Here is a 26769-nt window from a genome sequence, read left to right as displayed (position 1 = left end):
AAGTATTACATTTATTGGTGTTTTATTTATCACATTTATGGTTAACGTTTATTACAATTTTGGATAGTGTTTCTATTACATGTTTTATTTTTGTTACATTTATGGGCGATATAACAATTACGGGTGCTGCCGTATATTGTGAGTTCGAACCCGAGTGAAAACTTACCGTATTTTATAACAATTACTCATAAGATTGGTGTTATATTTATAGAGATTATAACATTTATTGAAGTTAAAGTTGCTCCCACACCCGGGAGCAGCGGTCAGTGCCATGGTAGTAGAAGCGCTTAGACGTCCATGCTGTTTCCTAGGACTGCAAATGTGCACTGTTGATGATGTAATCGTTTATTGAAATGTCATCCCCTTAAGGGAACCCGAATTTAAATCACAATAAAGGTCTCATAAACTACATGTTTGGTAATGTCTCTTATAAGACATTTCCCAAAAATGTAGACATCAAGAAAAGTAAGTAACTTTATGTGTATACGAAAGTATGCAAATATGTGAATATTTGATACATATGTGAATAACTATAATTACGTGAAGTTTCATATTTTGGTAAAGGGAGCGGATTTGTGTATTGTTTTGCAACTTGTTCTCTCATTTTACGTAGCTATGTGAATGTATTTGCCTAAATTATTTGATGTCTGTATGTAAGTCCTTGTCGAGACGTTCACTAAAGTTTGAAATGAGTCAGCCTGTTGGAAACATATTGACGAACTGATTCCTGATGTCTGAGTAGTGTTTTAAAATCTACATGTAAGCAGAAAATGTACTTCATCCCCCACTCCTTGTTGGTCTTGACAAATGGGGCATTTTCTATCTGCTGCATTCACATTCATACGAGTCTCTATTTGTATCTCTCCGTGTGATATTGGCCATTCTGGCCTATTTAGTAGTCTGGCGATATTCAAAATGCAGTTTTCGTAGGGTAATCTAAGTCTATGTGAAAATGAAATGTTTGTTTGATAGTGAGCCAAAGAGGCAATGCAGTACAGAATTCAGCGAACATAGTTGAAATCAGCCAACCCAAGTTACAGTCGTTTGTGGTTAGATACACGGTGAATGTCCGACTGACTTCTTAAAAATACACACGTCAATTGGGCGTTCGGCGCGTAAACCACAAACGATAGTGACCAAAATAACAAGCAACCAAAAATACAAAAAAAAAAAAAATAAAGGAAAGTGTGTGGCGTAAGCAGGAAGTAGAAGATTTATCAGTATGGCTATGGGCGTTCGTATACGTAGTGTTCATGTAAGACGGTTCTATCCCCATGCGTCAACAAGACTAACCTAAACCCCATAGCAACTTTGCGAATGTTAAGGAGACTGCGATTGATACGCCTTGGGGAAACGAGGTAACTAAAGTGGGGAATTCCGGTGATGTTTACCTGCTCAACACAACAATGCAGAAATGTACGTTGGTAGTTACCCAAGGTCACATCATAGCGACCTCAACGGTAGAATAGTGAAAGTTCCAGGAAATAATGACATGATATCCTGTGCCAATCGATCAACTTTTACATATCTAACATACAAACAATGCCAATGGCGCATGACTGTAATCGGCACAACATAGCACGGAAGTGAAATCGGAGAAACAAAAACCAACCAACATGTGTGCTGTCAATCGGAGGCGTAGCAATACTGAGAGGTAGGCCTAGATGTTAGGCCCCCTATACTCGGCTATCCCGTGAGGTGTACAGACGTGGACAAAGCCCTTGGTACTTTCCGTGTAGTACTTGTGTAAATTTATCATCGGTAGCACGGTGGTCGAATCCCGCGATATTTTAAAAATATATTGGAAGACTTCTGAGTTCGCAGTAAGATCTTTTCTGTGTGACCTTTCAGTTTGCCATAGCTTCTCCGCTCGTCGACTACGAGGTTTCCTCGGCAGAATGGCAAATCGTTCGCTGTTTGTTTTGCTGTGTTGTTTCGCCACAGGTGAGTTATAATACAACCAGTCGTCGCTTATAATCACTTTTTCGCCTGAGTGCATCTAAGCTCTCGCTCGTTCTCGAATGCGAAAGCGACTGCTAATATATCTGCCTATTGCCTCCGTGATATAACTAAAAGCTTGTGACTTGGCTTCTATACATTTGTCTATTGTTCTGTGTTTTTCAATACGAGACAGACAATGGTTTCGTTCGAAACACAACCCACTCTGAAAATGTCATGGAGGGACTAGTATTCGAAACGAGTGAGTTTAGACATACACATGTACTTGATTTTTGTCTGTTCGTTTTCGTACGTGTAAATTTCCGGCACTTTAAACGCATAAAATGAACTAGGCTGTCACTTAGCTTTGAACGACAGGTCGAGGCCATGGAAGGGTTAGTTTACCTGCATGGTCAAGGCGTTCCGTTTTGCAGCTCATTCATCGAGAGTAACAATGCTTCATTTTCGCACTTCGTATGCTCGTACTGGCAAATACACCCATGCCTAAACCATAGACATAATAACGTCCATGAATGTACGAACTATAATAGTGTAAATCGGGTTCCGTTCCTTATGTAAGTACATATGCGTAAAGTTAAAGATATGACTTTTTCTGGCCCATGCGTGTGTACATTTAATTTTCTCCCATGTGTACTTATTCCAAACGAGAAAAAAGCAGTGCATTTTCACATTTTTGTGAACCTGTGACCTGGCTTTAACACCATGCAGGTAGCAGATCAACTTTCTAATATGAGTATCAGCATGGACACACTTGAGGTACGTCCATAAATGACGTATTGCGTGCTATGAATGGCATGCAAGTATTAAGTCACAAAGCCCTCTATGGGTCATATATCACAAATGCCACTTCAAGCAGCTGCATTCGAGCGTGGGTGTTTGCTTCGATCACGTATCTGTGCTCTTCCGTGTTTGGTGTGAGTAATATAGCTCCATGTTTGGTCTTTGCCACTAAAATGGATGCGCAGCCCACCTGGTATGGTATATCATTACAACATGTTGGCAAGGATGAGGCGTCTAGGTCGAGTTGATCATAATATTTCAATGTATACGGCTTAGGTAGGGAGTGTGATGTCTCGATCACAGGTCGCAGTGTTTGGAAGCTCTTGTTAGTTTTTGCCATAGGCGGTCACGATTCTCTGTCCATGGTCTTGCACGAAAGACCATGGACAATAGAATTGCTATGACATCGTGAACAAAACGCTCGGGCTCGATCCACTGAGAGGGACTGCCATCCGTTACCTTACAGACGCGAGACCACAGTCTATGCCCGGCGCCCAGACAACTGCAGTTCCGAATCACTTATCTCTGCATGCAGACCTATCTGTTGCTACCGGTTGCGGCCACGTCACAGCTCTGTTACAGATGTAGTTCGTGTAAAAACACGCTGGCTTACTACCTCCATGTTACATCTGAGATGCGACGCCTATTAAAATGCACTGTTTATGACAGTCAAACAAAAAACAGTTTCAAAACCCCTTATCAAGTGTCAACACCTAGGCCATAATATGACCAGTTCAAACCTCCGTCGTCGGATCCACAAGATCATGTCTTAACACGCTAGGCATTGATACTAAAATTTTAATTGCGCGCGTTTCAGGATACTGACTTTCGTTCGGAAAGTTTCTCTTGTACGTTGCCCAAAGCTTCTGCTCAGTCTGAAAAATATACTAAATCAAACACCTTACTAAGATCCACGAAAAATTGAAACAAAACTGCCTAGTCCGGCCCTTCCATGTCACTGACGTATACAACGGAGATAATTGAAAGTCTGCAGTGAAACTTAATCCAATTCAGTAAGTCGTTATATTTTGTCCAACTTCCGAATTACCATAATCCATGTAGGTACTGTCAAAACTAGTCGCCAGCACGGTCCGTCCACAAAGTAACGCTGAGAAACTCTGGAAATTAGCCACGAAGCAAAGAAAATTAGACGACTCAGCTGTAACCCCACGGTTACTCTGTATCCCTACACCGTGAGCTGTCTATCCGATGATTGTGGAGACTAAAGTAATATATGCCATATATACACGATCTACGAACAGTATGTATTGTCTATCAAGGACACTATCGTCGACCTGTAACTGATTTTAGCACTGGCAACAAGGACCGCCAGTAGGAGATAAGGCGTCATAAGTCAAAGCAAGAATTAAAAAAAATATATGATTATGAATACTGTTGATAAAAATTTAATATTTTCATCATTATTGTATAGTTACAAAAGTACCAAACTGCATTGGAATCCTGAACGATGATCAGTATTTATGCCAAATTCACGCACTTGCAGCACCATATTGTCAACTTGTAGCTGTGGCACTGCATAGTAACTTAATGCGCGGTACAGTACTGCCTCGGCAGTCTCTCCAAATATAATGATACCAACAGTATTCATTACCATAAATTGATTATGTTTTTACACTCTTGCTATGACTAATAACGGTTTATCCCCCGCGAGGAACGCTTTGAGAGGCACTTGTCTTTCCTTAGGTTTAGCGCATTATCTTCCACAAAGAGAAAAACGTGTTACGTATGTAGCACCTTGAGGTAGCAGAGCTATGGTAGACACCGGCCCGGTACCGTTGGGAGTTAGCCCATAGTCTGATTTTATGATATTGATTCCTTATTTCCGTTCTGTCTGTAGTCAGAGAGTAACATGTCTGTCAAATGTAATTGACTTATGTCGACAATAACAGTTGACACAAACAATGTCACTGTTTATTCTAAAGGCATCTGGGTTTTATCACTGTCAGCTATTTCACAATGTAAATGGATATATTTTTGAGGTTGTGCTTCAGCTTATTTTTTGTTGGCTTTAGAGGAATTTAATAAAGTTTTGTCAGTTCAAGAGTTCCTGTTCCTGCCGACAATTTCCTTTATTGAAAAGTAAACTTAAATTGCGTTAGCACGTGTGTACACGAAATCTTCGCGTTAGCGATGAAATATGTCATGCTTTATTTTTAGTTTCAGAGTTAATATTGGCAGCAAGTCCGTACCACGGAAAACTCATCGCCTCTTTTACGACATTGGACCACGGCGTGTCTGGTACGGTTTACGCTGTGGATAATCGCCGACTTCGAATTATAGGGTTTAATTACGACGGAGCAGCTCCAGGTTAGTAATTTGATATAAACCTGTCGGCGTGGTGAACCCGGAAAAAGTTCAATTTTTTGTGTTCAGGCTCTTAACTTCGCTCACGACTGCGCCACATGCATACCCTCGTACTTCTCTTTCATATGCAGAAATTTTAATATGAGAGAGAGAGAGAGAGAGAGAGAGAGAGAGAGAGAGAGAGAGAGAGAGAGAGAGAGAGAGAGAGCGCAAATTGGTCGACTTGGACTCAGCGGACCATGGCCCTACTACCATGCAAAATTAAGCTGCGGAATTTTTAAAATGAATTCCAAAACTACTAATCTTACCAAGGAGCAACTTGACAGTATCGCTACATTTTTCGTGTCATTTAGTTACGGACAGTATGCCTAATACAAATTTCCAACAACCTAATTCAAATTTCACAGCAACCCACTTTTTATTCAATTTTATATCACATGCTTGTTGCAGACGCCTTCTTCTGGGTTGGCGACACAGATAGTCCCAGTCCAACAGGTGTGATTGTCCCGGATGAGCGAGGCAGGTAAGTCTACAGGCAAAATGTATTGTTGTACTTCTCTTTATCGGTTTTATTTATGTACAAACCACTACATGGAAAGACCGTGACAAGTTCTTCACTGGGTCAAATGATCTCGATTGACTACAAATGGTTCTCAAGGACATTGATTTTGCATCACAGAACATGAATTTTAGGCACGGTGACGCTTTTATCGTTTGTAATCGTGATGGAAATTTTTAAGTCACGAAAATTTGAATAATTAAATAATAAATAAACAAATAAAATTTTCTGTTGACACACTTGATGTTTCATCTCCATGATAACTCGATGATTCCTTTTCGTTACGTCTGCAAGGACGGTGTTGGTAGTCTAATAGCCGAAAAGCCCTACCACACACGCTGCAGGAATGAGAGTCGCTGTGAGCCAACGTTATAGAGCTCAGTAGAAGTGACACAAAACTAGATTGACACGGCTTACCGGCTTCCCCTGTTCTTATAGAACATTAGCAGTAACTTTTGATAATATTTTTATTACTTTGGATTTAGAAAACACATTTATACTTCTTCTCTTCAAAGTATATTGAATTCCCTAGTACTACCGGGCTTGCAGACACAACGATGTTGTGTACAATATTTGTTGTTGTTGAAAAAAGAATTCTACTCCAGATTAAACTTCAGTTGTCAACTATAACATTGGAAATACACTGAAATACACACTATGCTGACACATTGAACACTTGGCCATATGCACGATTTTTGGAGTGGAAATATACTGTACCTTATAGAAATAGCAATCATAATAAGCTTACATCATAATTTACATCTATTAATGGGAGCTTTAATGATGGTGAATTATCCCACGGGTCAGGCACCGGTGAAAACTAAAATACGATTAATCAAACACAGAGGATATCAAATACACAACACTCTGTTCTACAAAACACGGCACGGTCCTTGCTAATCTTGCCTATTTGTTTGCAGAGTCTCTACTCCACTCAGCGGCTATTCGAATCGTGATATAACTATTAGGCTACCCGGAGAAACCACAATATCAGATTACAAATGGTTATCAATATGGTGCCGACAATTTAGGGTAAGATTTACGGCCACTTTCAGAAACTTGGAAAGCAGTTTATGACGTCACGTTTTACAATTAACTAGTTTATTTGAGTTGGCAAAATTATAAAGAATTTTGACCTGGATATCGAAAAAGTCAGAGCCTTACGTCTTTAAAGTCGCACCTGTAGTACATCTTTATAATACGTTGACATTGAATAGAAACTGTATCTTCTTCTCACCATTCATAGGCTGATTTTGGTCACGTGAATTTCCCGAGTGGCTTTGTGGCGCCATCGGAACACGATCTCGGGGAATTTTCGCGACTTGCCCATGGTCTCAGGGGTCATCCGTACATCGTCGACGCAAAGACATTCCGTATCGAAAACTTGCACTACGATGGAAACGGGCCAGGTAATATGTTTTGCTTTCTTTGGCAATTTGATTATTGAAATTAAGCGGGAAAATGTACGAAAAAGATAGAACGGTTGAAAGAAAACGGCAAGGAAGCTTAAGCGCTGTACATTCTTAGTAAATGACTCATTTTAACAACAAATTTTACATAAAAATTGATACCTTTGTACTTCTCTGGAGGCAGAAAGATTGATATTTCGCTCTGTTTCCTTGTTACAAAACGAGTCTTGAATCGTGAGGCACTTCCTGAACACGGATAATACAAAGTACATAGAACCGATATATTAACCGTTGTCAAAATAAGTCGACCAGCGACTCCAAGTTGTCACTCGTTGCCGAGCAATGCAGAGCGTATTGAGCGTCATTTCAAGTGATAGCCTTGGATTGCGTATCATAAAATTGCCATCCATAATTCACGTTAAATTTGTATCTCCTTGTAGATGCGTATTTTTGGGTTGGCACTGGATCACAGCCACATAGTAACGGAATAAAAGTACCTGACGAAAATGGGAGGTTAGTAGTTCACTCGAAACATCGCATTTTCTATTCGTTTTTACAAATCTTTAACTATATTTTAGATCTCTGTTCTAAATGGTGGCCCATCCGATAGTGTGCAGGAGAATTTCGACATAAATATATTGGCACTTTTATTCACATCACCATCTGAAATTTCCGAACTACATCACGCCCCCAGTGGTGGAGATTAGGCTATTCTCGCTGGCCGAGAATATACCGCAATCTTTCAGTATCTGTTCACGACTGTGAAATAAATACTCAAATGCGATGCGAAGCTTAGCCTTAAATTCCACAACCACTGACATGATGAGGCACGTATAGCTGTAAACGCCTGTATTGAATTACACGATTTCTGCCTTGGGAGCCAATTTGCGGAGTTTAACATGTAATTACGCAGATGCCGGATGAGCAAAAAGCCTGCGTTTCATAGTTTGTCTTCCCTTGTCATTTGCGTCCCTAATTTTCTTTCTTACTTTCGTTTTCGTTTCTATTAACTTGCCCAGCACTCGGCCTCTGAGGGGTTACAATGGCAAAACAGTGACAATCCAGATGGCTGGTGATTTGACTGTTTTCGACATCGATTGGTTGTCAATGTGGTGTGTTCGTGCAGTGCAGAATTTCGGCCATGTTTTGATTCCCGATAATTTGAACATCCCTCCATACATAGTAGACATGCAACCAGAGGTAAACTGTTCACTTATATCAGCATATTATGAATCCCGTCTTCAGTTTTTTATGATGTTGACGAAAGTTATTCACCTGTATAATTTCTCAATGATACCTGATTCGTCTATTGCACGTGGGTCACAATGGTTGTTCCTGAAAAACAGACTATACCTCATAGGAAGGGATAAAGGACCATGCAATTTGACACAAATATTACTCATACAATGACCCGATGCATCACAATGTTTCTTGTTCTATATTGGGCCTGAAAGTACTTTAAAGAAATAATAACAAACGCATTCTTTTGAATCAGAACAGGGTGATCTCGATCTTCTCATTTTCGATGACATTTCATGAACACAATGTTTACTATTGTACGTATGAAAATTCATGATACTCTACGCTGTAGTTTCCTCAATATTACGTGCAATATTTATGAACAGAATCTCGAAACTTTAACCAGGCAATCTTCACAAAGTGACCCGCAAAACAGAGATACCTTGTACTCTGTCCATGCATTAGGAGAGAGGTGATCGTTCGTTATGTCACCATATCATGACGTTGATGGCGTAGTTATTCTGCCGCAAAGAACGGAAATGTTGGATTCCGAATGTGCAGTGTGAACGGATTTAATATCATACTTTTACTTTTACAATGCCAGGAAGTATACGAAAACTGTGAAGTGATGAACGATAGGTACCATGTAAGTTGGACTCTCGGAGACGATTACATCGATTTTGAGCTGAGTGGTCAGGTCGACATCGACGAGTACATGGCATTTGGGATCAGTGGCTCGGACAGTACAACGGCTATGATTGGCGCTGACGTCACGGTGACGTGGAATGACAGAACGGCAGGCATAAAGGCTGTGGATTATGACTTGAATGACTATGGTCAGGTATGTGCACTTCGAACAGTATATGAGATCACATAGGCCCGAAGAAGCAAAGCTGAAAATTACAGTTTTTGGTGCGTTGTTTTGAAATTCTTACATGAGTGAAGCATGACGTAAGATTAGCAGTGATATTTATTTGTGTTGACCTTCAAAACTAATTTTAGATTGAGCTAATATTCAATAATTGGCCGTTACGTATTAAATTATTCAAGCGATTACCCATATATATACATACATATACATACAAATATATATATATATATATATATATATATATATATATATATATATATATATATATATATATATATATATATATATATATATATTTCCACAGCATTAGAACTGGAAAGAATGCGTGAACCCCCACTTCTCCTTTACAGTCAGAAGAAAGCAAAGTGGCTCTGCAATATTTGTAAAATATTGAGATGAACAGGCTTTTCAATACTCTCTGTATGTTTCCTTCATGTCATCATCAGTGTAGCCAGGGTTCCGGGGCATGTCCAGATACTGAAGTGTCAGGCGCACGAGATGATGTGACAAACATTCGGTCCATGATAGAAAATGGCATTGTACGGATTGGATTCAGAAGAATGCTCAACACAGGTATGTATGGAAACATGGCTGTGAGGGCGCTTCATGGTGGGCGGACGGGTGACTTTCCCACCGCACAATAATCAAACCGATCAGACACCTTGGTCCGTCTCATCTACTATGTTCAGATTTGATGGTTTTCTCTCAGAAATTATTAAAATTCAAGGATGGAAACTAACGGCATTCGTAAATGAGATAAATCCCGTTTCACCACAATATATAATTGCAAGTTCGAGACCCTATAGCTTGCAAGTTCCAACTTGAAGGTGTCTAGAACTTGTTAAGAACCCACTCAAGGAATTCAAAATTTCTATATTTTTATCTTCTGAAGGTGATTCCAAGGATAAAACAATCCGCACTGACCGAGAAGTATATGTTGCATGGGCACTTGGATTCATCAACAGCAACGGGGTGGCAGCTAAACATCATACAATCCCAACAAGTAAGTCCAGGATTTGCTAAACTTTTATGTCACGTGGCCCAACATGAGCCGCAAACAGGATCGGAGCGAGGTTGAGGAAATATGGTGTGATAGATATGAGTTCAGGAAATTTGGTGTGATAAATTTTATGATAGAAGTTGTCTTTTCATTTTTATCGTGGACTGTCGGAAGTTGAAAGATGTATTGTGGATATAAAGAGGTTCATTTGGAGGGAATTCAGAGGGATAGTAAAATGAAACTAACTGAAATCACAGTCTCCTTTATTACTATCGATCTTTATTCATGAATCTCGGTAATTTTGAGGCCGATTGATTTCTCCATTCAGGATGACTCATTATCGGTTGATTCGCATACTCAAACAATGTTCAGTCAAGCCCGGCTCGAAAGGCCCGGGATAGGGATTAGCTGAGGTGTTAAGAAGATTATGAGGTGTTTCTGTCTTTTGTCTTCTTTTGAAATTGCAATCATTGTATAAATATGTTGCTAGATTTAATCCAATAATATTGGATTAAGTTCGCACGGGGTATCATTTAATGAACTCATGACTGTTATGTGCTGTAGCCACTTAGTTGCTAGTAACTCATCAGAAGGAGTTGATCACAGTTACTTGTGAATCGATACACGACGGCCGGGCTTGTGGTATGAATGAGAAAAGTAGGCCACACTGCGGCCGCCGTGTATCGATTCACAAGCGACCGTGGTCTTGATAAAAGCGCAGTCATCTCCGAGTAATCTGTAGTTTGTTCTGATTTGAATAGATTTGCAGGTTGAACCAGTTTCCCTTATTCACATTGTAATTGTTAATATTTTGCAGGCGCCGTTAAAGTGCATTTCGGTCGACAGGCGTCGAACAATTGCCCGCCATTCACAATAAGTACCCTGCCACCAGTGAGGGCGTGGGATCAAATACGCATCAGAGGAGATGAAAGAAACACCGAATTTACTGCAAGAATTGGCCAAGCCGGTGGCAGGAGAGGGTATGCTGCAATTACAGGTAATTCAAGAGGAGAGAATGAACAAACTATTTACCATAGAATACAGAATGTCAACGAAATTTACAAAAAGGAACACAAACTAATGCCTTTGCTGTTTGCCCGTTTTGGGAAGTTTGCACCAGTGTCCACTGATTCAAAATGTACCAAGAAATTCAGTAAATTCGTCTCGGCCGAGTACCTTGTATTTTTACCTTCCAGAAACGTCAACAACCCACTATTGTTGTGATGACCCTGCGTAACACCCTGTTCGTTTCTTTACTCACAGCATAGACCCTCGAGAAAAATGTTTTTCTCGAGAGTCTATGCTCACAGTAATAACCAACAGCAGTCTGTGATTGAACTGAAAACTCATCTGACGAAAGAAAGACCAAATTAATAAACAAGTGTACAATTTCTAATGCTGTGTATCTAGATGTGCTGGTATTGAGTTAAAAGGGTTGAGAATATATATATCATTGTCAGTGTATCGCCCCCCAATCACGTGACCGTTATTGGCGATTCGACTGTATTTGATAACCTCCCTCCTTCTTTCTTTACAGATCAAGTGTCATGGGGTATTGCCTGGTACATCAACGGGAAACTCATTCCTGTTCTAGAACTCCTCGTTGGACATAATTACACTTTTATTGTTGAAGGTGGAGATGATGACAGTAACACCGCCCAGTATCATCCATTCTACATTACGGACGATCCTATTGGCGGTTACATCCAGAAAAGTACAGCGGAAAGACGGGTAAGTATTGCCATGCTATATCATCAAGAAAAGTTGAAATGGAGCCTGGACTTACAGATATGTAGTGTGATTTCGGTGTTCTGTGTTTCTCGTTAAAAGGGGCATTTATCACTTTTATCTAAAAGCAAATTGACTGACTTGATAAAAATTTCAATAGAAAAGAAAGGACTATGACCATATAAGTACTCAATGTCAACAAGAGCGAATCCGAAACCAGGGATTGAGAGCTACCCCTTTAAGAGCAAACATCGTCATGCCTGTTTCATTCGAGGAAAATTTTGCTGGATGTGACAGACGTACATAAAATTTACAAGTCATCATGATATATGTTCAGGGTCACAACACAACGTTTAGGCTCTCTTGAGAATATTAGCCCAGATCCGAACAGTGTGTATACAGTATGCCTTATTTTGATAAGCTTAGTTTTGAAGATATTTAATTACATGTAAGTTGAATAACTGGTATTTAGATAGGCCTAAACGATATCTAAGAAAGGTGATAACTTCGTCACAGAGGTGTGCCGACTATGTTTGAAGCATTCAACTGATCAATAATCGGCTTCTGAAAATGCCCCGCACGTACTGTTATTCCAATAGTTTTCTGAAACTTGACGTGATATGTTTTATTCTTTAACCCAACCATGAGTTAGACCAGTTTTTGTTCAGGTGATTTGCCCTGTAAGTAATCAGTAAGAGTAGGGCGCCATTACGGCTAAGTACAACATATTTCAAAACATACTGATTGGCAAATTTTTTTGTAGAATTGCGTCTCGGGTACAGATATTCGGACTGTCAAACTTTTACAATTCTTTCCTGATCTACCACTTATGGGGGTTCATTTTAAAGCTCTTGGTGTAAGAAAACTTTTCACCGTCTTAGTTTTTCGAAAATCGAAAATCGAAAAGTTTATTTTTCTCCATAGAGCTAACAGGGGTGGCGGTCATTTCGAATTTCACATATCGGTAAATCTCGGGTAATTTATTTCTGTAGTATCACAATTTGCACGGTGACGCTCAATTTTTATTCTTGATTTTGAAAGAGGATAGTTTAAAAATCCTTGACGAAAGTTTGAGCAAAGCGCATGCTATCTTATAAGTGCCAAGATTTAGATTTTCTTGTGTTGTTTCTTTAAAGGGCATCAACCTTGTTGCTGGTGTAGAATTTGACGGTGCTGGGCAAGCATACCCTACCGCAGGTAAAGATTTCTTGAAAATGTGTTTAGATTTGAAGTTGATTTCATTGTTCACTCATTTATTGACATTTAATTCACGGTTCAATCCGAAGAAAGCGACGTTTAAGTTATGTTAATACTGTATTCGAAACACATGGGAGATGATGTAATTTTTGCGACTATTTATCACAAGTAATATAAGCCCCCTTGCAGAAAGTCGATAACACCTATCTTGCAACGATACACTAGAGTCACAAACTTGCCGATATTTGATATAAATATGTACAAACACAGTGGATAAACGAAGATTCAGAAGTTCAGTATTTTTTTCTGATGGCAACCATTTCATTTTAATATAAATTTTGAAAAAATTGCAATTTACTGTGAGGATACTAAATGAACTTTGTTGCAATGAAATTAGATCCTTAGTCATCTATTAAATGCATGCAATGCTCATCAGTATGTTTGCATGTATGAAACATACATTACCGTTCCATGCTGCATCCACTGATAGTGACGTACTTTCTTTTACAGCGGGTCGCTACTGCGAATATGAATCCAAAGGAGTGGACCGTGCTGAGGAGTCAGAGACGTTCGACGATTACTTCAAAACCCTGACACTGAATTGCAAAGACGGCAACTCATCTGTCTTGCGATGGACTCCAACTGAAACGGGCACCTATTATTATCAGGTAATGATCAGAATCCGATACATTTTCAGTAAGGATGTCACTCAAAAAACACGACTTTTCTAATAAATTGTTGATGATGATGATGTTGATTATTACATGTACCATCTTTTATACAATGCTTTATAATATCCATTAATATGTCGGCTGCTGCTGGATCACATCGCAAAACTCTCACGGGCCCCATACTAAACCTCGCCACATAAATATTTTTATTTTAATCTAGTAAAACGCTAATGACAGTTTTCTCTTTGTTTCTGTACCCCTACAGTGCTACACTCATCAGTACCTGGGATGGAAGATCGAAGTCGTCAACACTTTTTCAAGTGCCTCCAACCTTTCCAGCGCTGACTTCACAGTTACGTGTTTGTTGTTCGTTTGCTCGCTTCTGTATATTTATCAAGACAAACTTTAGTCTGCAAGTATGCACACCAAGGACTTCCTCTCTCATCGTAAAAGGATGACGCTGCTTCTGTAGAGACGTATATTAGTTCATGCAGGAATCTATTGTATAACATTTACACATGTATGATGACCAATTAGCAATCATAATGATCAAAATTTACCTGCTTATGATCATCAATTCCCATTATCTTACAGTAAAAATAATATGTAATCCACAAAAGCAACTGATTAATTATCGCTTTTTAGAAAAGATCAGTTTTGTTTCAATTTCACTCACAGTTTATGACTAAAAGTTTAAAAGAGTTATATGAATATGAAAGAAATATAGTACTCAGAAATTGAAGCTTTGATATCTATAAGTTTTATAAGTTAACGTTGTCATATCTCAAGCCAAGACATGCAACCATATTGGATTTCCGTGTGAGTTAGAATTGTAGATGTGAATAATTAATCGTCAATCGCAGCCTGGTTTGCCACCTTTGCACCATGGTACACTTTTTGACTAGTGACAAATGTTGTGCCCTAGACAATAGGATTGCGATGTTGCTGACAGCAGTTAATTTGCCTTCAGGGAAATCCTGTCACTGTTAGCGTATGAAAATTCGACAAACGTTGATGAACACATGAAGTAACATCATATTGGTTGTTATCAGTCATTACAGTTAGATTATTACCTGATGTGCTCCTGGGGGTTTGACGTTTTGGAACCTTTGGTATTATCCTAAATTATAGTAGAAACAATGAATGTGGTGTTATCTCATCAAATGTACAATTCTGATACACTAGGGTGTCCAATACATGCCAAAATTACTGCTTGCCATTTTGTTATTCGCTGAGATCAATTCAATTGCACAACTCTACATTATACTCTGAATTTTGAATGCAAATTTACAACTCAACATTCTGTCATAACCTTCCAAATTAGCGCAAAATATTTTCTTTAAATGTTCCGTCCTGAATTCAATATTACAACTCAACACTCCATTCTAAATTAAGTTTGGCATTGAAAATTATCAATCAGCTGTGTTCAACCTTTTCCACCACCTTTTAGCATTTTACGTTTTATATTACGTTAGATTGTTCGAAAGTTGGCAAAAAAGAGTCCGGGTGAAATCGCCCATCTTCCTCCAGCGTGTCTTTAACAGAAGTGAGCTTGCTGTTCGGTTCAAACACGAATGTAACAGGGTTCAAAATGCACAGTAGTCGTTATAAAATCTTGAAAAAAGTACACATTGTCTTTCGCTCGGTGCGACCAACTCCACCTGTTCCAAACGAGAACAGAAAACCGAACATGATTTTCAGCACTGACGATGGCAAGTTCATAATTCGAGACTGACTAATGCACGATCGACCTTACGCAACCGTAAATCATAAATTTGGGAGGAGGGGGTCAACATTAACTATTTTCGAGACTGCTTTTTTATCATGTACATCACGAACTCGTGAATAAGTCATTGATCATGTCAAGATCATGCTTAATGCACTGTTGAATTCGACAGAATAAAATATTCTTATAGATGATTAATGCTCCTACCGAGTGACATTTGCGTACTATGTAATTTTACCATTAGCGATTTTAGAGGGTTATGCACATTTCTTGCTTCTGGTCAAATTCCAACTTCTATGGCATGACTTTGTAAATTAGATTTATATTAATCGTAGGGTGCTGCAGGCACTATTTGTCCTGAATTATGATCAATAAATGTCTTGTATTAAACTTTTCTTTATACAAGCCTTACCTGCGTCGCTTGTATGCCTATTACTTTATCCATGCTATGTCTGTATAAGAAAACAGTTTATATCTGTAAATTGCCCTCCCTAATCCCCTTCATTAGTATGTTCTACCGATTACCAACCGGGAGGGGAGGCAGGCTTATTGCCCTGACCAAATAAATAACTCGTAAGCAGCTTGTATATGGTGAAAGACGGATTACCTTACACAAATGGGCTCACACACGACACAGGTAAGACTAGACTGAATGATCCGTCGTTCGAGGACCTCTCTACACTCCCCTAGCGTAGAGAGCGTCCTCGACCGGCGGGTCTTCTAGTCTAAAGTAAGACGTGTAATGAAAAAGGTTTAATAAATGATATTTATTGATCATAATTGCTAGACGAATAATGTCTTCAAGCCCTTAGATGTTAATTAGAGTTAACAGTATTTCAATGTCTGTCAAATTCTATCCACGTTTTGGCATAACAAACTCATATTTAAACACCGAAGGCTATAATCAAAGATGACAAACTGGATACTGGAATGAGTTTCCACTTGAGTACCTTTGAGCATAGACCTAAAATGGTCTATGCTTTGAGGCAATTCAAAGTAGGCCTACCGTTTTTGAATGCCAGTGTTGTGATTAATCTATAACCAAATACTTCACGTGACTTACGTATTGAAATGCTGATCGCGGGATTGCAACGCCATCACAGAAATATTTTTAAATGTTGTTAAGTTACAGTGATCATCTTATAGTGGAGGTGATCGGATCAATTGTTTCGTAATCTAGTAGCAGTCTACAGCATATACTCAATACCAGCATTTACCTCGAGAACTGAGTTTTGAGATGAAAACAAAGGAAGATAGTCTGAGATTAAAATGAATACAATGGAAAGCAGGACAAAGAGCTTTGCTTCACCTAGGACAAGAATTGATGACGCGGCAATAGACTTAAATGTCACTGGCTGTTCTGGTTCGCCCGCCAATTTCGTGTCGATAAAAGTTATTTTTTAATCATCTTAGACAGCCGACTTTGCTAGAAGCAAGAGGTGAACATACTACATGACATAAAGGATCATGTGTGATTTCTACTTCTATACGATCTCTCAGCCAATACACTAAATAGCCTAAACACATAACATTTTTTAAATCGATTGAAATTTACTCTTTACATGTAGTGCAGCTATGGTAGAATTTGAGTGGAAGGAGAATGCGAGAAACAAGTGAAGGATGAAAAGCATATCAATAGTAACTTTAGTTTTTAAATCTATTTATCATTATCATATTAGCTCTGTAGGTTACGCGAAATTTTTACATGCGTTTCCGCCATACTAATGGTAAAACTTTGATATACCTGAGTTTGTGTTTTCGTTACATGCCAAAAGTAATAGATCAATCCTGGAAAACCTTCACACACATTCCTTTCCAAGAGGTGAGGCTGCAACTCAAAGTGATCATGCTAGCTCTTATACATCGGACAGCTGTGTGTAAGTAGTGCATATCAGTAATAACATCTGTTCCTTCGCCTCAACGTGTGTCGCCGGATAGACCTAGCCAGATATTTATTTAAGGGTTTGTCCAACAGTCGTGAAATTAAAAAACTTGCTTTCCTTTCCCACAATAACCTTATAACGAGTATATTAAGTGTAGACATACCGATACAGCAATTAAGACATCGTCCCACATTGGCTGACATTGACTTTAGTCCAAACTAAGAAATGTAATTTCACGAACGTTTCAATTGGTACACAAAGTTACATAATTTCTGATGAAAACTGGCGGTGAAAGACAAAAAGCAGCTCACATTTCTTGTTACTTGCAATAGTAAAGTTCGCACTTTGATAAAACGCAGTAATTTAAACGATCCCAGTACAGTGTACTGTTGTTCGTACATGTAAGTTTCCTCCCGATTAAAGTTTATTGTAATTTCATTTATTTGATGAGGTAATGACGTATAACTTCTTGTACTTTGGGCACATTACTATCAGTTGTTGATTGAATGACAGAAGAGAGTCATATCAGGATTTACTTTGTATTGAACATCTGGGGCACCGGTACTAAAGACTTTAATACAAAGTTCGGTGCCACAGCTCATTACTTTAAGTATATCGCTTAAAGTTATAGAAATTAACAATAACCCCAAAAATATATAATTTTATACCCAATCACTTTTAGCTCGTGTTCACATATAAGAGCTAATATTGTACTGATGTTAATGTGCGTCTGTCTGTCTGTCTGTCTTCTCATGTTGTAATTCATTGAGAAAATATAAGGAAGACGCTGAAACGGACGAGTGATGATGTAGAACTTTAACTTGTTTATTGAATACAAACCATGGCTAGACCTCACGACCCAGCCGCTGATACATCAGAGTATATCTCAAATAAGCGAATGGTCCGGTGAGTCTGTCTGTGAGTGTCTCTACAGTGAAAGTATGTTTCTGCCTGAATCTCTGCCTTTCTGAGTGTGTCTGAGTTAGTGTGTGTGACTATTTATACAGTAGCTTGGCTATGTCAGATACCGACTTCATAAGGAACACAATAAGATGACATACAATACTCTGATTTCTACCGACATTAATAAAAAGTACAAATTATTACTTATAAGTTTCATAAGTGATACATTCACAGAATCTTTGGCAATGATATTTTTGGAATTGATTGAGCGGCTGCAAGAATCAAAACCTCTCACAGCCATAACCTAGAACAGTAACATTCGCTATATATTCGCTACGGCTTGGAAAGATGAGTCTATGGTTTCCAAAAAAACTAGTACAATTTCTAATGTTCCTCATATTTGTGCATATTAGTGCATACCGAGGTGAACTTTGGTAAAATTTAGTACTTATAATTTACTGGTTCACCTCCCATAACAAGAAGACTTGAGTAACCAAACAACACTGACAACAAATTATTTCAATTTCTGCATATTACCTATTATATCAAAGTATATTGATTGCGCAGATACAGCGATCTGATTGGTCGAGACGCGAAAAGAATCGTCGTATATTGGCGATATACCACGGCTGGCATACGTGCGAGCTCCAGTTTGAGCAAAAATCCGTTTTTGACGTTCCACGCCAGAATTTCAATATACTGTTATGATATAATAGCAATAAATCACACCCAGCGACGGTATACCACTCGATTTTGACCAGTTCACTTCATATATGCACTCGCTATCGCTCGTGCATACATGTCGTGAACTGGTCAAAATCTCGTGGTATACTGTCGCTAGGTGTGCTTTATTGCTTAAATATATAATATAGAAGAAAGTATGGAATTTCCATTTTCATACAGATATTAATCATATTTAGGATTTGAAAAAGACATCATTACCTGTTGGTTTACGACAATGCTTTGTTTGTAATTGATGTGGAAAATTATAAGTTATTATAGTTTGTTATTTCGCTGACTAATATGTCTTTCACAGCCACAACTCTCAAATAGTCAAGTCATTGTAACGTATAAATACTGGAATTATACAATTTTTAATTACAAGAGTTTGCATGAACTATGCTTGCAAACAAAGCCTACACAAATTATCTGCCCCTCATAATATCAGCCAACAAAATAGCATAGAGAACCATTCAAATTAGGCAAAATTACAAAACATTCACGAGTGATGATTACCCTAATTCCTCGCAATACCACTTAGAGTAAAAGTAAATCAAATTGCAACAAATTTGTAAGGTACACAAAACTGTACAATAGTGCAGTGGTTTAGTTTTGGAAGTGATTTGTGACAAGGATATACCCTTGCTGGTGCGTTCGTTGTTGACTTTGTCAAAGTTAATCCGGTGATAATCTGGTGGCAGCGTCCACAGATTAGTAACTTACCCTTGCTTGCTTTGGTCATTTAGACCCTCGAGAAAAACGTTTTTCTCGAGGGTCTATGCTTTCATGGATTTAGTCAATCGAACGCATCAGATGATAGTCGCTACACTGTGATAAAACTTCGCGTGAAATTGTCGAAGGACAATACATGAAAAACTGAAGGAGAAAAAGAAATTTTCACAAAACCAGTGCTAAGATAAGAGCGAGACACCTAAGTTGGTAGTATAAAATCTTTATTAACAATACATAGCATACTCAAACGTATTCAAATGAAATAAACCAAAGCAATAAGAAAACTGTGCTGAGACCAAGACACCCTTACCCCACCCCCACCCCGGGGGACGGACTTTTTAACTGCCCACTGTGGTGCAAGCGTGAGTTTTGGCGCCTGCAGTGACTGAGATGCATTCTGAGTTGGTATGCGTTGGAGTGCCAGTATGAGTTTTGGCACCTTCAATGTGACTGAGACACGGACGGTGAGTCCACACAGCTTAGGGACTGGTCAGTTTCTTCGGCCGGGGGGGGGCGGTGGATTCATGGGGGGGTCACCATGTTTTTGAAATGCCCAATAGGGGGGGGGGGGTCAGTGTGTTTTTGAATATCGACACAGGCTCATCATTGCCTAAAATGCATCATGTCAGCCACAAATTTAATCATTCAGTTGCATTTTTCGGCGCGCCATTCGGGCGCGTAACTTTTAATAATCAGACATATTTTCAGCACGCCATGCAACTGTAACATATCAGGCATACATATATCAGAGATATCTGTATGTTCAATATTTTTCGGCGTGCTCTTCGATAACATTACTTTAATATATCAGACATTTTCAGCGCGCCCTTCCTGTGCATGACTTTAATAAACAAGAAATATATATCAGAGGTATCAGGATGTTTCATATTTTTCTCCGCGCCCTTCGGGCGCCATACTTTAATAAATCAGAGATATATGCCAGAGATATCTTGATGTTTGCTAAGTGAAAGTGTACCGTTATGAAATCTGCATTTCATATGAAAAGCATGACAAATTCCTGATACTTTTCTGTTCTCTGTATGAGAATTCAGTATGAGAAAGCAACATGCACAAATATTTCACAATATATATTTGATAAAGTGACTTATTTTAGAGATAGAAAAATGACAAGATATCTTTCATTGTCATTGATGCAACTGTTTTCCTTTGTGTCTCAGGTTTTCTGTAGATGCTTTTTTATGACCAAAATAACAGTTAAAAGGGCATTTTGTCATAGCTGTGCTTTTATGGTTTCAATGTTACAAGAAAAGGTCATCTCAGACACTGCACACATCAGATTTAGCTAAAATGCCTCTCTATGGCTCCTCAGGAGATTTAATTGGATGACTGGCAAGTCTTAACACCCATCAAAATTTTTGATTTACTGCTTTTCCTCTTTGATATTAATGATTGAAATCCATTTCTGTTCAGGACATCTGGTTAAGCATAGAAAATGTGAAATACATTCACAACCCATTCAAAATGTACTGTATTCAAACTTCAAGATTGACACTTTGAAATTCCTATCGTACAACTGACATGTCAACATTCCATTAAAACACAGAATGACTGGTAAAATATAAATGTATGTAAATATAAAATATATTAATATTAAATATACATACATACATACATACATACATATATATATATATATATATATATATATATATATATATATATATATATATATATATATATATATATATTTTATGTCCACCTTTTGTTTTACAGTTGTCGCGTGCGGGGGGGGGGGGGGTCACCCTGTTTTCGAAATTTGGGATGGGGGTCACCTTGTTTTCAATATTTGGAATGGGGGGGGGGCGGGGGTCAGCCACTTTTTGACGTCGGCAAAAATAATCCACCCCCAGGCCGAAGAAACTGACCAGTCCCTTAGTGCGAAGTATTTCGCTGTGTTAAAAAGCCAGTGTGTTTTGATTGTACCTACCATGGGAACCATTTTGTTCATGTGAAATTGCTGCTGAATACTTGTAACATGTTTGCAGTTATTCAGGCATGGTTTTGGATGAGCGGAAATGTCATATTGGTTGGTAAATGAAAGAGGGTAAAACAATTTGTATTTGAGTAAGCACGAGTGCATTGTATGCATACGATCATTTCTTACAAAATCCCTTGAAAAGTACAGACAATAAACAAATATACAGACAATAAAACAAAACAAAACAAAGTACGGCCTTAATTTGTTTTGTTTTATTGTCTGTACTTTTCTTTTTGTAGACATCTCTTAACTTGATTAAGTCCTACTTTTAGGACGAAACGTTGTACTAACATTACCAACACAATAAACAGAGTTTAAAACATGAATGTATTTTCCCAATTCACATAATGATGATTTGTCTGTTCTGTAAAATAAAGTTTATAAGGTCTTGAGCGTCTCTGAATGTTTTAGAATTGTGTAGTTTACTGAAAAAAATCATGTCTTATGTTTGTGTAGCCTTTGCAGTGAAAATAGAAATCTATCTCACATGAGAACTTCACAACCTGTAACGATTTAATTAGCATTTCCATGGCATGAAAACTTGTAATGATGATTAGCTCATAAATAATAGTAATACGCTTCATGTCGAGAAGATACATGTAAGATAAACTGGCAAAATGAGTGAGAGGTGGAAGTAAAAGATGTTTTGTGAGGATTTGGGAGATAAGGATTAGGGGCATATGTGTGGGCAATAGATACTATGGTAGATTTTAGGGGTACAATTTACAATAATAATATGCTGGAGTTGGACCACATTAACATACTGTTTCCAATGCTTACCTCAATAATAGTATCCTTGACCAAAGTGCTAAGATTTTGAATATAACATTATTCAGAGCCTTAGCATGTATGGTCATCACACTACCATACGCAAATTACTGATGAATATTCATGAAGACTGTTAAAGGCCCACACGTGATGATCACAGTAGTGTCATATCTTGGCCACAAAACACAAATGAGGAATGGTGATTAGGTCATTATAAGTGAACCTGGTAAGTGAGGTATTACTGGTAAATGGAACAATGACACAGACTGACATGACTCCCATTTGCAGTAAAGAAAGATGTCGCTCAGGTTTACCAATATTAACAATTCGTTTCCAATAATAACTCAGTGGTAATATCGTTCAGCAAAGTGCTAAGGCTTTAGAAATCTGCGTATTGAATTATATCAACTTTAGCCATAAATGAACCTGAATTATATCAACCATGGCCAAATATCGGACTACACTATTGAAAAAAACACAACAGAGAGTGTGCTAATATATCATGTCTCCGATTCATCCAATGAACAGATATGTCATGATCGTGTTCTATGCAAGTTTCGGATACAAAGTATAAGATATATGTACTCCCAAGAAAGTCAAACATTTGTGTACGTCGTTAACATAAGTGTATTTCTGTTTAGGCAAATAAAGAAAATATGCTTGGAGAGGACGTAAATAATTTTAAACATACTGCAAGTTCACATATACACGATTTACACTGCAGGTAGGTAAGACGTACGCTGTACTCACTTCAAGTTTTCCCTAATCCGCTCACAAAGTCCTTTCTGAGGCTGCGTTCAAAAAATGGTGGGGGGGGGGGGGGGGGGCTGGAGGAATCGCGATTGAAATCGTATTTTTATTCAGATCCCCCCTCAATGCCCTCAAAAATTTTCAAGTCCCCCTCAATACCCTCAATATAGCCACATATTTATGCATATTTATTAAGAATGGACGCAGAGTAAAAATAAACATGTATTATGTAGTTCTTAGCTCTGCACGCAGATGTTCAACACTACCTCTTATCAGCAGTTTGTAGAGCCATATACCTAGGGCAAGTTCTTAAATTGATTCATTTTTAAATGCATCAGTGGACTTTTGGATTTCTCAGTCTAAACGACTTGAGTTTATCCAACTCTGGCCAGGTCAATGGCACCAGCTGAAAAGCACACAAAATGACAATCATGAGAGAGTATGAAAATTGTGTATTCCTGGCTACGTTTTACCAAATTGTGAAAAAATAAGCACAGTGACCTACCGAATTTTTTTTCAAAAGTACAAGACATATACAACTTAGATGCCACTCATGAATGTTTTACAAATTGACAATCCTGGAAGGTTAAATATTCCATCAAATTAATGTTTTAATCTCAGAAATTTTGGGTGTAATAATGGCAAATTTGATAAAAAATAATTATTCCATTTAGTCATACATTTTTCCATTTAAATTAGAGGTCTTTAAATTAGAGGTCTTTACAGTTCAAAGTTTTACTTTTGTGTTATTGTACGATGAGATGTGAAAATTTCATTCCACTCGTTGAACTTGAAATGAATGGTTTTATATATTGATTTTACGTGATTTTAGAAAAAACTGACTTTTCATCGTACATTTGTATAAGATCAAGTATGGTGACCCCATCTTTTTTCTCTAAAATTTGATTGTTCTCATATGCCAGAATTCAAAAATCCATGGTAACTGTTAGTCCCCTAGTCTTCTATGTGTTGCTCTCTGGCTGGATCTTGTGTACAAGTAGATGTATGTTTCACTGTCAATTGAGTGTCCTATGACCGAAACTCTTCTTAAACTACATCAGAGTCAGAGCTACATGTATCACTGTCACTGCCAGTATGTAGTAGCAGGGCAGTAGTTGTATTAACTTTTTATTTTGACAATATTTTTGTTCAGTTTATACAATTGCGTTCTTGTTCTACTCCCTACAGCATGTTGAGCTGTCCAGTATTCAGCTGCCAACACAGCCTACGTGTACCGTGCATTTGTATCATTCAATTATCACCAATATTTAGACAAACGGGCTTTGTTGACAAACTGAATATTGTGTTTTTCAGCATGCTGTAGAGAGACACCAAGAAACTGTGTTTGATACATTGCATAGAAATATTGAAAAATTATCAACAGTTGCAGCTCCTGCCCCATTACAAGGCCAACTTGTTTTACGATAATTTAATGGCATTCATACTTTTTAGATTTTTTCGAGATTAAAGACAAAATACGACAAACAGTTGTAGATTTTGTTTAATTATTACTAACATTAGAATCATTAGACGACATTAAAATGTTGGGAGTCAAAATATTTGCAGGTCCCCTATATATATATATATATATATATATATTATATATATATATATATATATACAAAATTGCAGATTTCATCCTAATTTCAATGTATCACAATAAGATAAACCCTAGGAACCTGTATACCAACATCAAAGCTATCAAAAAAATAGTTTTTGAGAACTACATTTTTTTGACCAAAAATGACACAAATTGCCCAAAAATACAAAATTGCAATTTCATAAGAATTTGAATACATGTACATCACATTTTGATCAACCTTATGAACCTGCATACCAAATATCAAAGGCATCAGATGAGTAGTTTTTGGAGAAAAAAACTTTTGACCAAAAATTGAGAAAATTACCCCCAAAATACAAACAAGCAGATTTCATCCACAGTTGTACACACCTAATTTAGAATACCTAAAGGAACCTACATACCAAGTTTCAACCAAATCTGACCAACGGTTACTGAGTTTTAGCAGTTTGCAGGATTTTTTCCTTTTTTTCCCTCATTTGCATATTTTTGACACTGACATGTTCATTTGAACAAATTCACATCTCCACCCCCGGGTGCACCTATATACCAAATACTAAGACGGTAGCTGCTGCGGTTTAGGAGTTTTTGATCTGGACGGACTAACAGACATACATACATACATACATACATACATACATACATACATACACACACAGACGACATGTAAATGAGATGCAAATGAAATGATTCACCTTATACGATAAGCTCTCTTTGGTATACCAAATGAGAGCTAATAAATACTTGTTCACCTGTTTGTTCTGCCTGACACTGTGACAGACGAATGTTGACTCTTGAGTAGGCGAGACCAGCCATATCAGAGTAACCGTGGCTTGCTTCCGAACAGAAAGATGGGCATTCAGATTTTGCTGACGGCATTTCAAACATGTCCCCGGCCTTCTTTTTTTCTTAGGTAGGATATAAAACACTTTTAAGTATGCTACCCGTAAAAGTAACCCTAACTCTAAATCTAAACCCATCCAAAAGTTGTATTTGATGTGCTAGTATTTCTTCCAAGGAAAGTCCGTGATTGAAGTGATTTCCATGTATGAGGGGGCCTACGGGAAGTCTTGGCAGGTCTCTTCAAGTTTTGGGTACTACCGTAATATTTTTCAGCAAACAATGTACTTTCAAGTTTTTTGTCAATTTTATCGGAAGGGGGGGGGGGGGGGGGGGGTTCGGCATAACCGTGAATGAAATACCTTAATTTTCATTATAATTCCCAGTTCTTATGATGTACACTTTCAAGTTTCAGAACGTGAACCTGCCAAAATTTAAAACAAACATTGCATCTTACCTGCAATCACATGTTGTATTTATTACAAATTTTGTTGCATTATCTCATTTCGGGATACTAATAAAACAAGGACAGGTATTTTCACAACATTTAATACATATTCTCAATACAGAAATGAACAGTTGACCACAGATGAGGCTGTCTCTTTTCTCAGTTAATAGTGTAACAGATGTGCAAGAAGCAGCCTCACTCCAAGGTACAAGTAATATCTATCGTACATTATCAGTAACCTACATTCACCATACATTATCATATTCCTACATTCACATGCCCGTGTAAAGCTATTGGGGAAAGCACCCTCACATCCATGCATTGCTTTTACGTATCATGCGTCGGCCCTGTGCCCAAATATGGGCAATCGCATGCATTTCTGTCAACTACCTCTATTCTGGTTCCTACTTGCGTTGCTATCTGCAAACATTCCATTTGTACACAGAGCCAGCACGAGATCAGGAAAACGTCTGCTCGCTCAGATCGTAGTGGCGCATGGTCACGGAGCCGCACCGGTGACATCAGCTTACTTCTAAAATATAGTGAAATCCTGTGTATACTATTTAAAGTGTGTGCCTGTTCAGTATACAATAAATTGGCATCAAGCTTTTGTCCTTCTTACGCTCCGATTTCAGCCTGGATCTCTGTTGGTCATGTACTTAGTTAAGTACGCATGTTGCTTT

At 38.1% G+C, this 26769-nt stretch overlaps 1 protein-coding gene across 2 annotated transcripts; it reads left to right on the top strand.

Moving 5' to 3' along the window:
- Positions 1 to 1164: 1164 nt before the first annotated feature.
- Positions 1165 to 15869, top strand: LOC139120354 (protein Skeletor, isoforms B/C-like). 2 transcript variants are annotated; one of them, XM_070684692.1, is made up of 15 exons: positions 1165 to 1944; positions 4918 to 5067; positions 5515 to 5587; positions 6544 to 6655; positions 6870 to 7032; positions 7473 to 7545; positions 8052 to 8232; positions 8876 to 9112; positions 9589 to 9715; positions 10035 to 10145; positions 10960 to 11139; positions 11680 to 11873; positions 13007 to 13067; positions 13578 to 13735; positions 14004 to 15869. In XM_070684692.1, exons 1-15 carry the CDS (start codon positions 1899 to 1901, stop codon positions 14145 to 14147), a joined length of 2010 nt encoding a protein of 669 aa, XP_070540793.1. In that variant the 5' UTR covers positions 1165 to 1898; the 3' UTR covers positions 14148 to 15869. The 2 variants fall into 2 exon arrangements, with proteins under 2 accessions (XP_070540793.1, XP_070540794.1); XM_070684693.1 differs by having other exon boundaries at positions 1525 to 1944; positions 4924 to 5067.
- The last annotated feature ends 10900 nt before the right edge of the window (positions 15870 to 26769 follow it).

This window comes from Ptychodera flava, chromosome 20, assembly GCF_041260155.1.
Source record: "Ptychodera flava strain L36383 chromosome 20, AS_Pfla_20210202, whole genome shotgun sequence".
NCBI classification, from domain to species: domain Eukaryota; kingdom Metazoa; phylum Hemichordata; class Enteropneusta; family Ptychoderidae; genus Ptychodera; species Ptychodera flava.
Note: the sequence above shows the minus strand (reverse complement) of the source record. Positions and strands in the feature narration are given on the sequence as shown.

Excerpts from the sequence above, each read along its gene's own strand:
- LOC139120354 (XM_070684692.1), top strand. The coding sequence starts at position 1,899 with ATGGCAAATCGTTCGCTGTTTGTTTTGCTGTGTTGTTTCGCCACAG. Across the intron at positions 11,140-11,679 it reads AGGGTATGCTGCAATTACAG|ATCAAGTGTCATGGGGTATT; the intron begins GTAATTCAAGAG and ends CTTTCTTTACAG. Across the intron at positions 13,068-13,577 it reads GCAAGCATACCCTACCGCAG|CGGGTCGCTACTGCGAATAT; the intron begins GTAAAGATTTCT and ends TTTCTTTTACAG.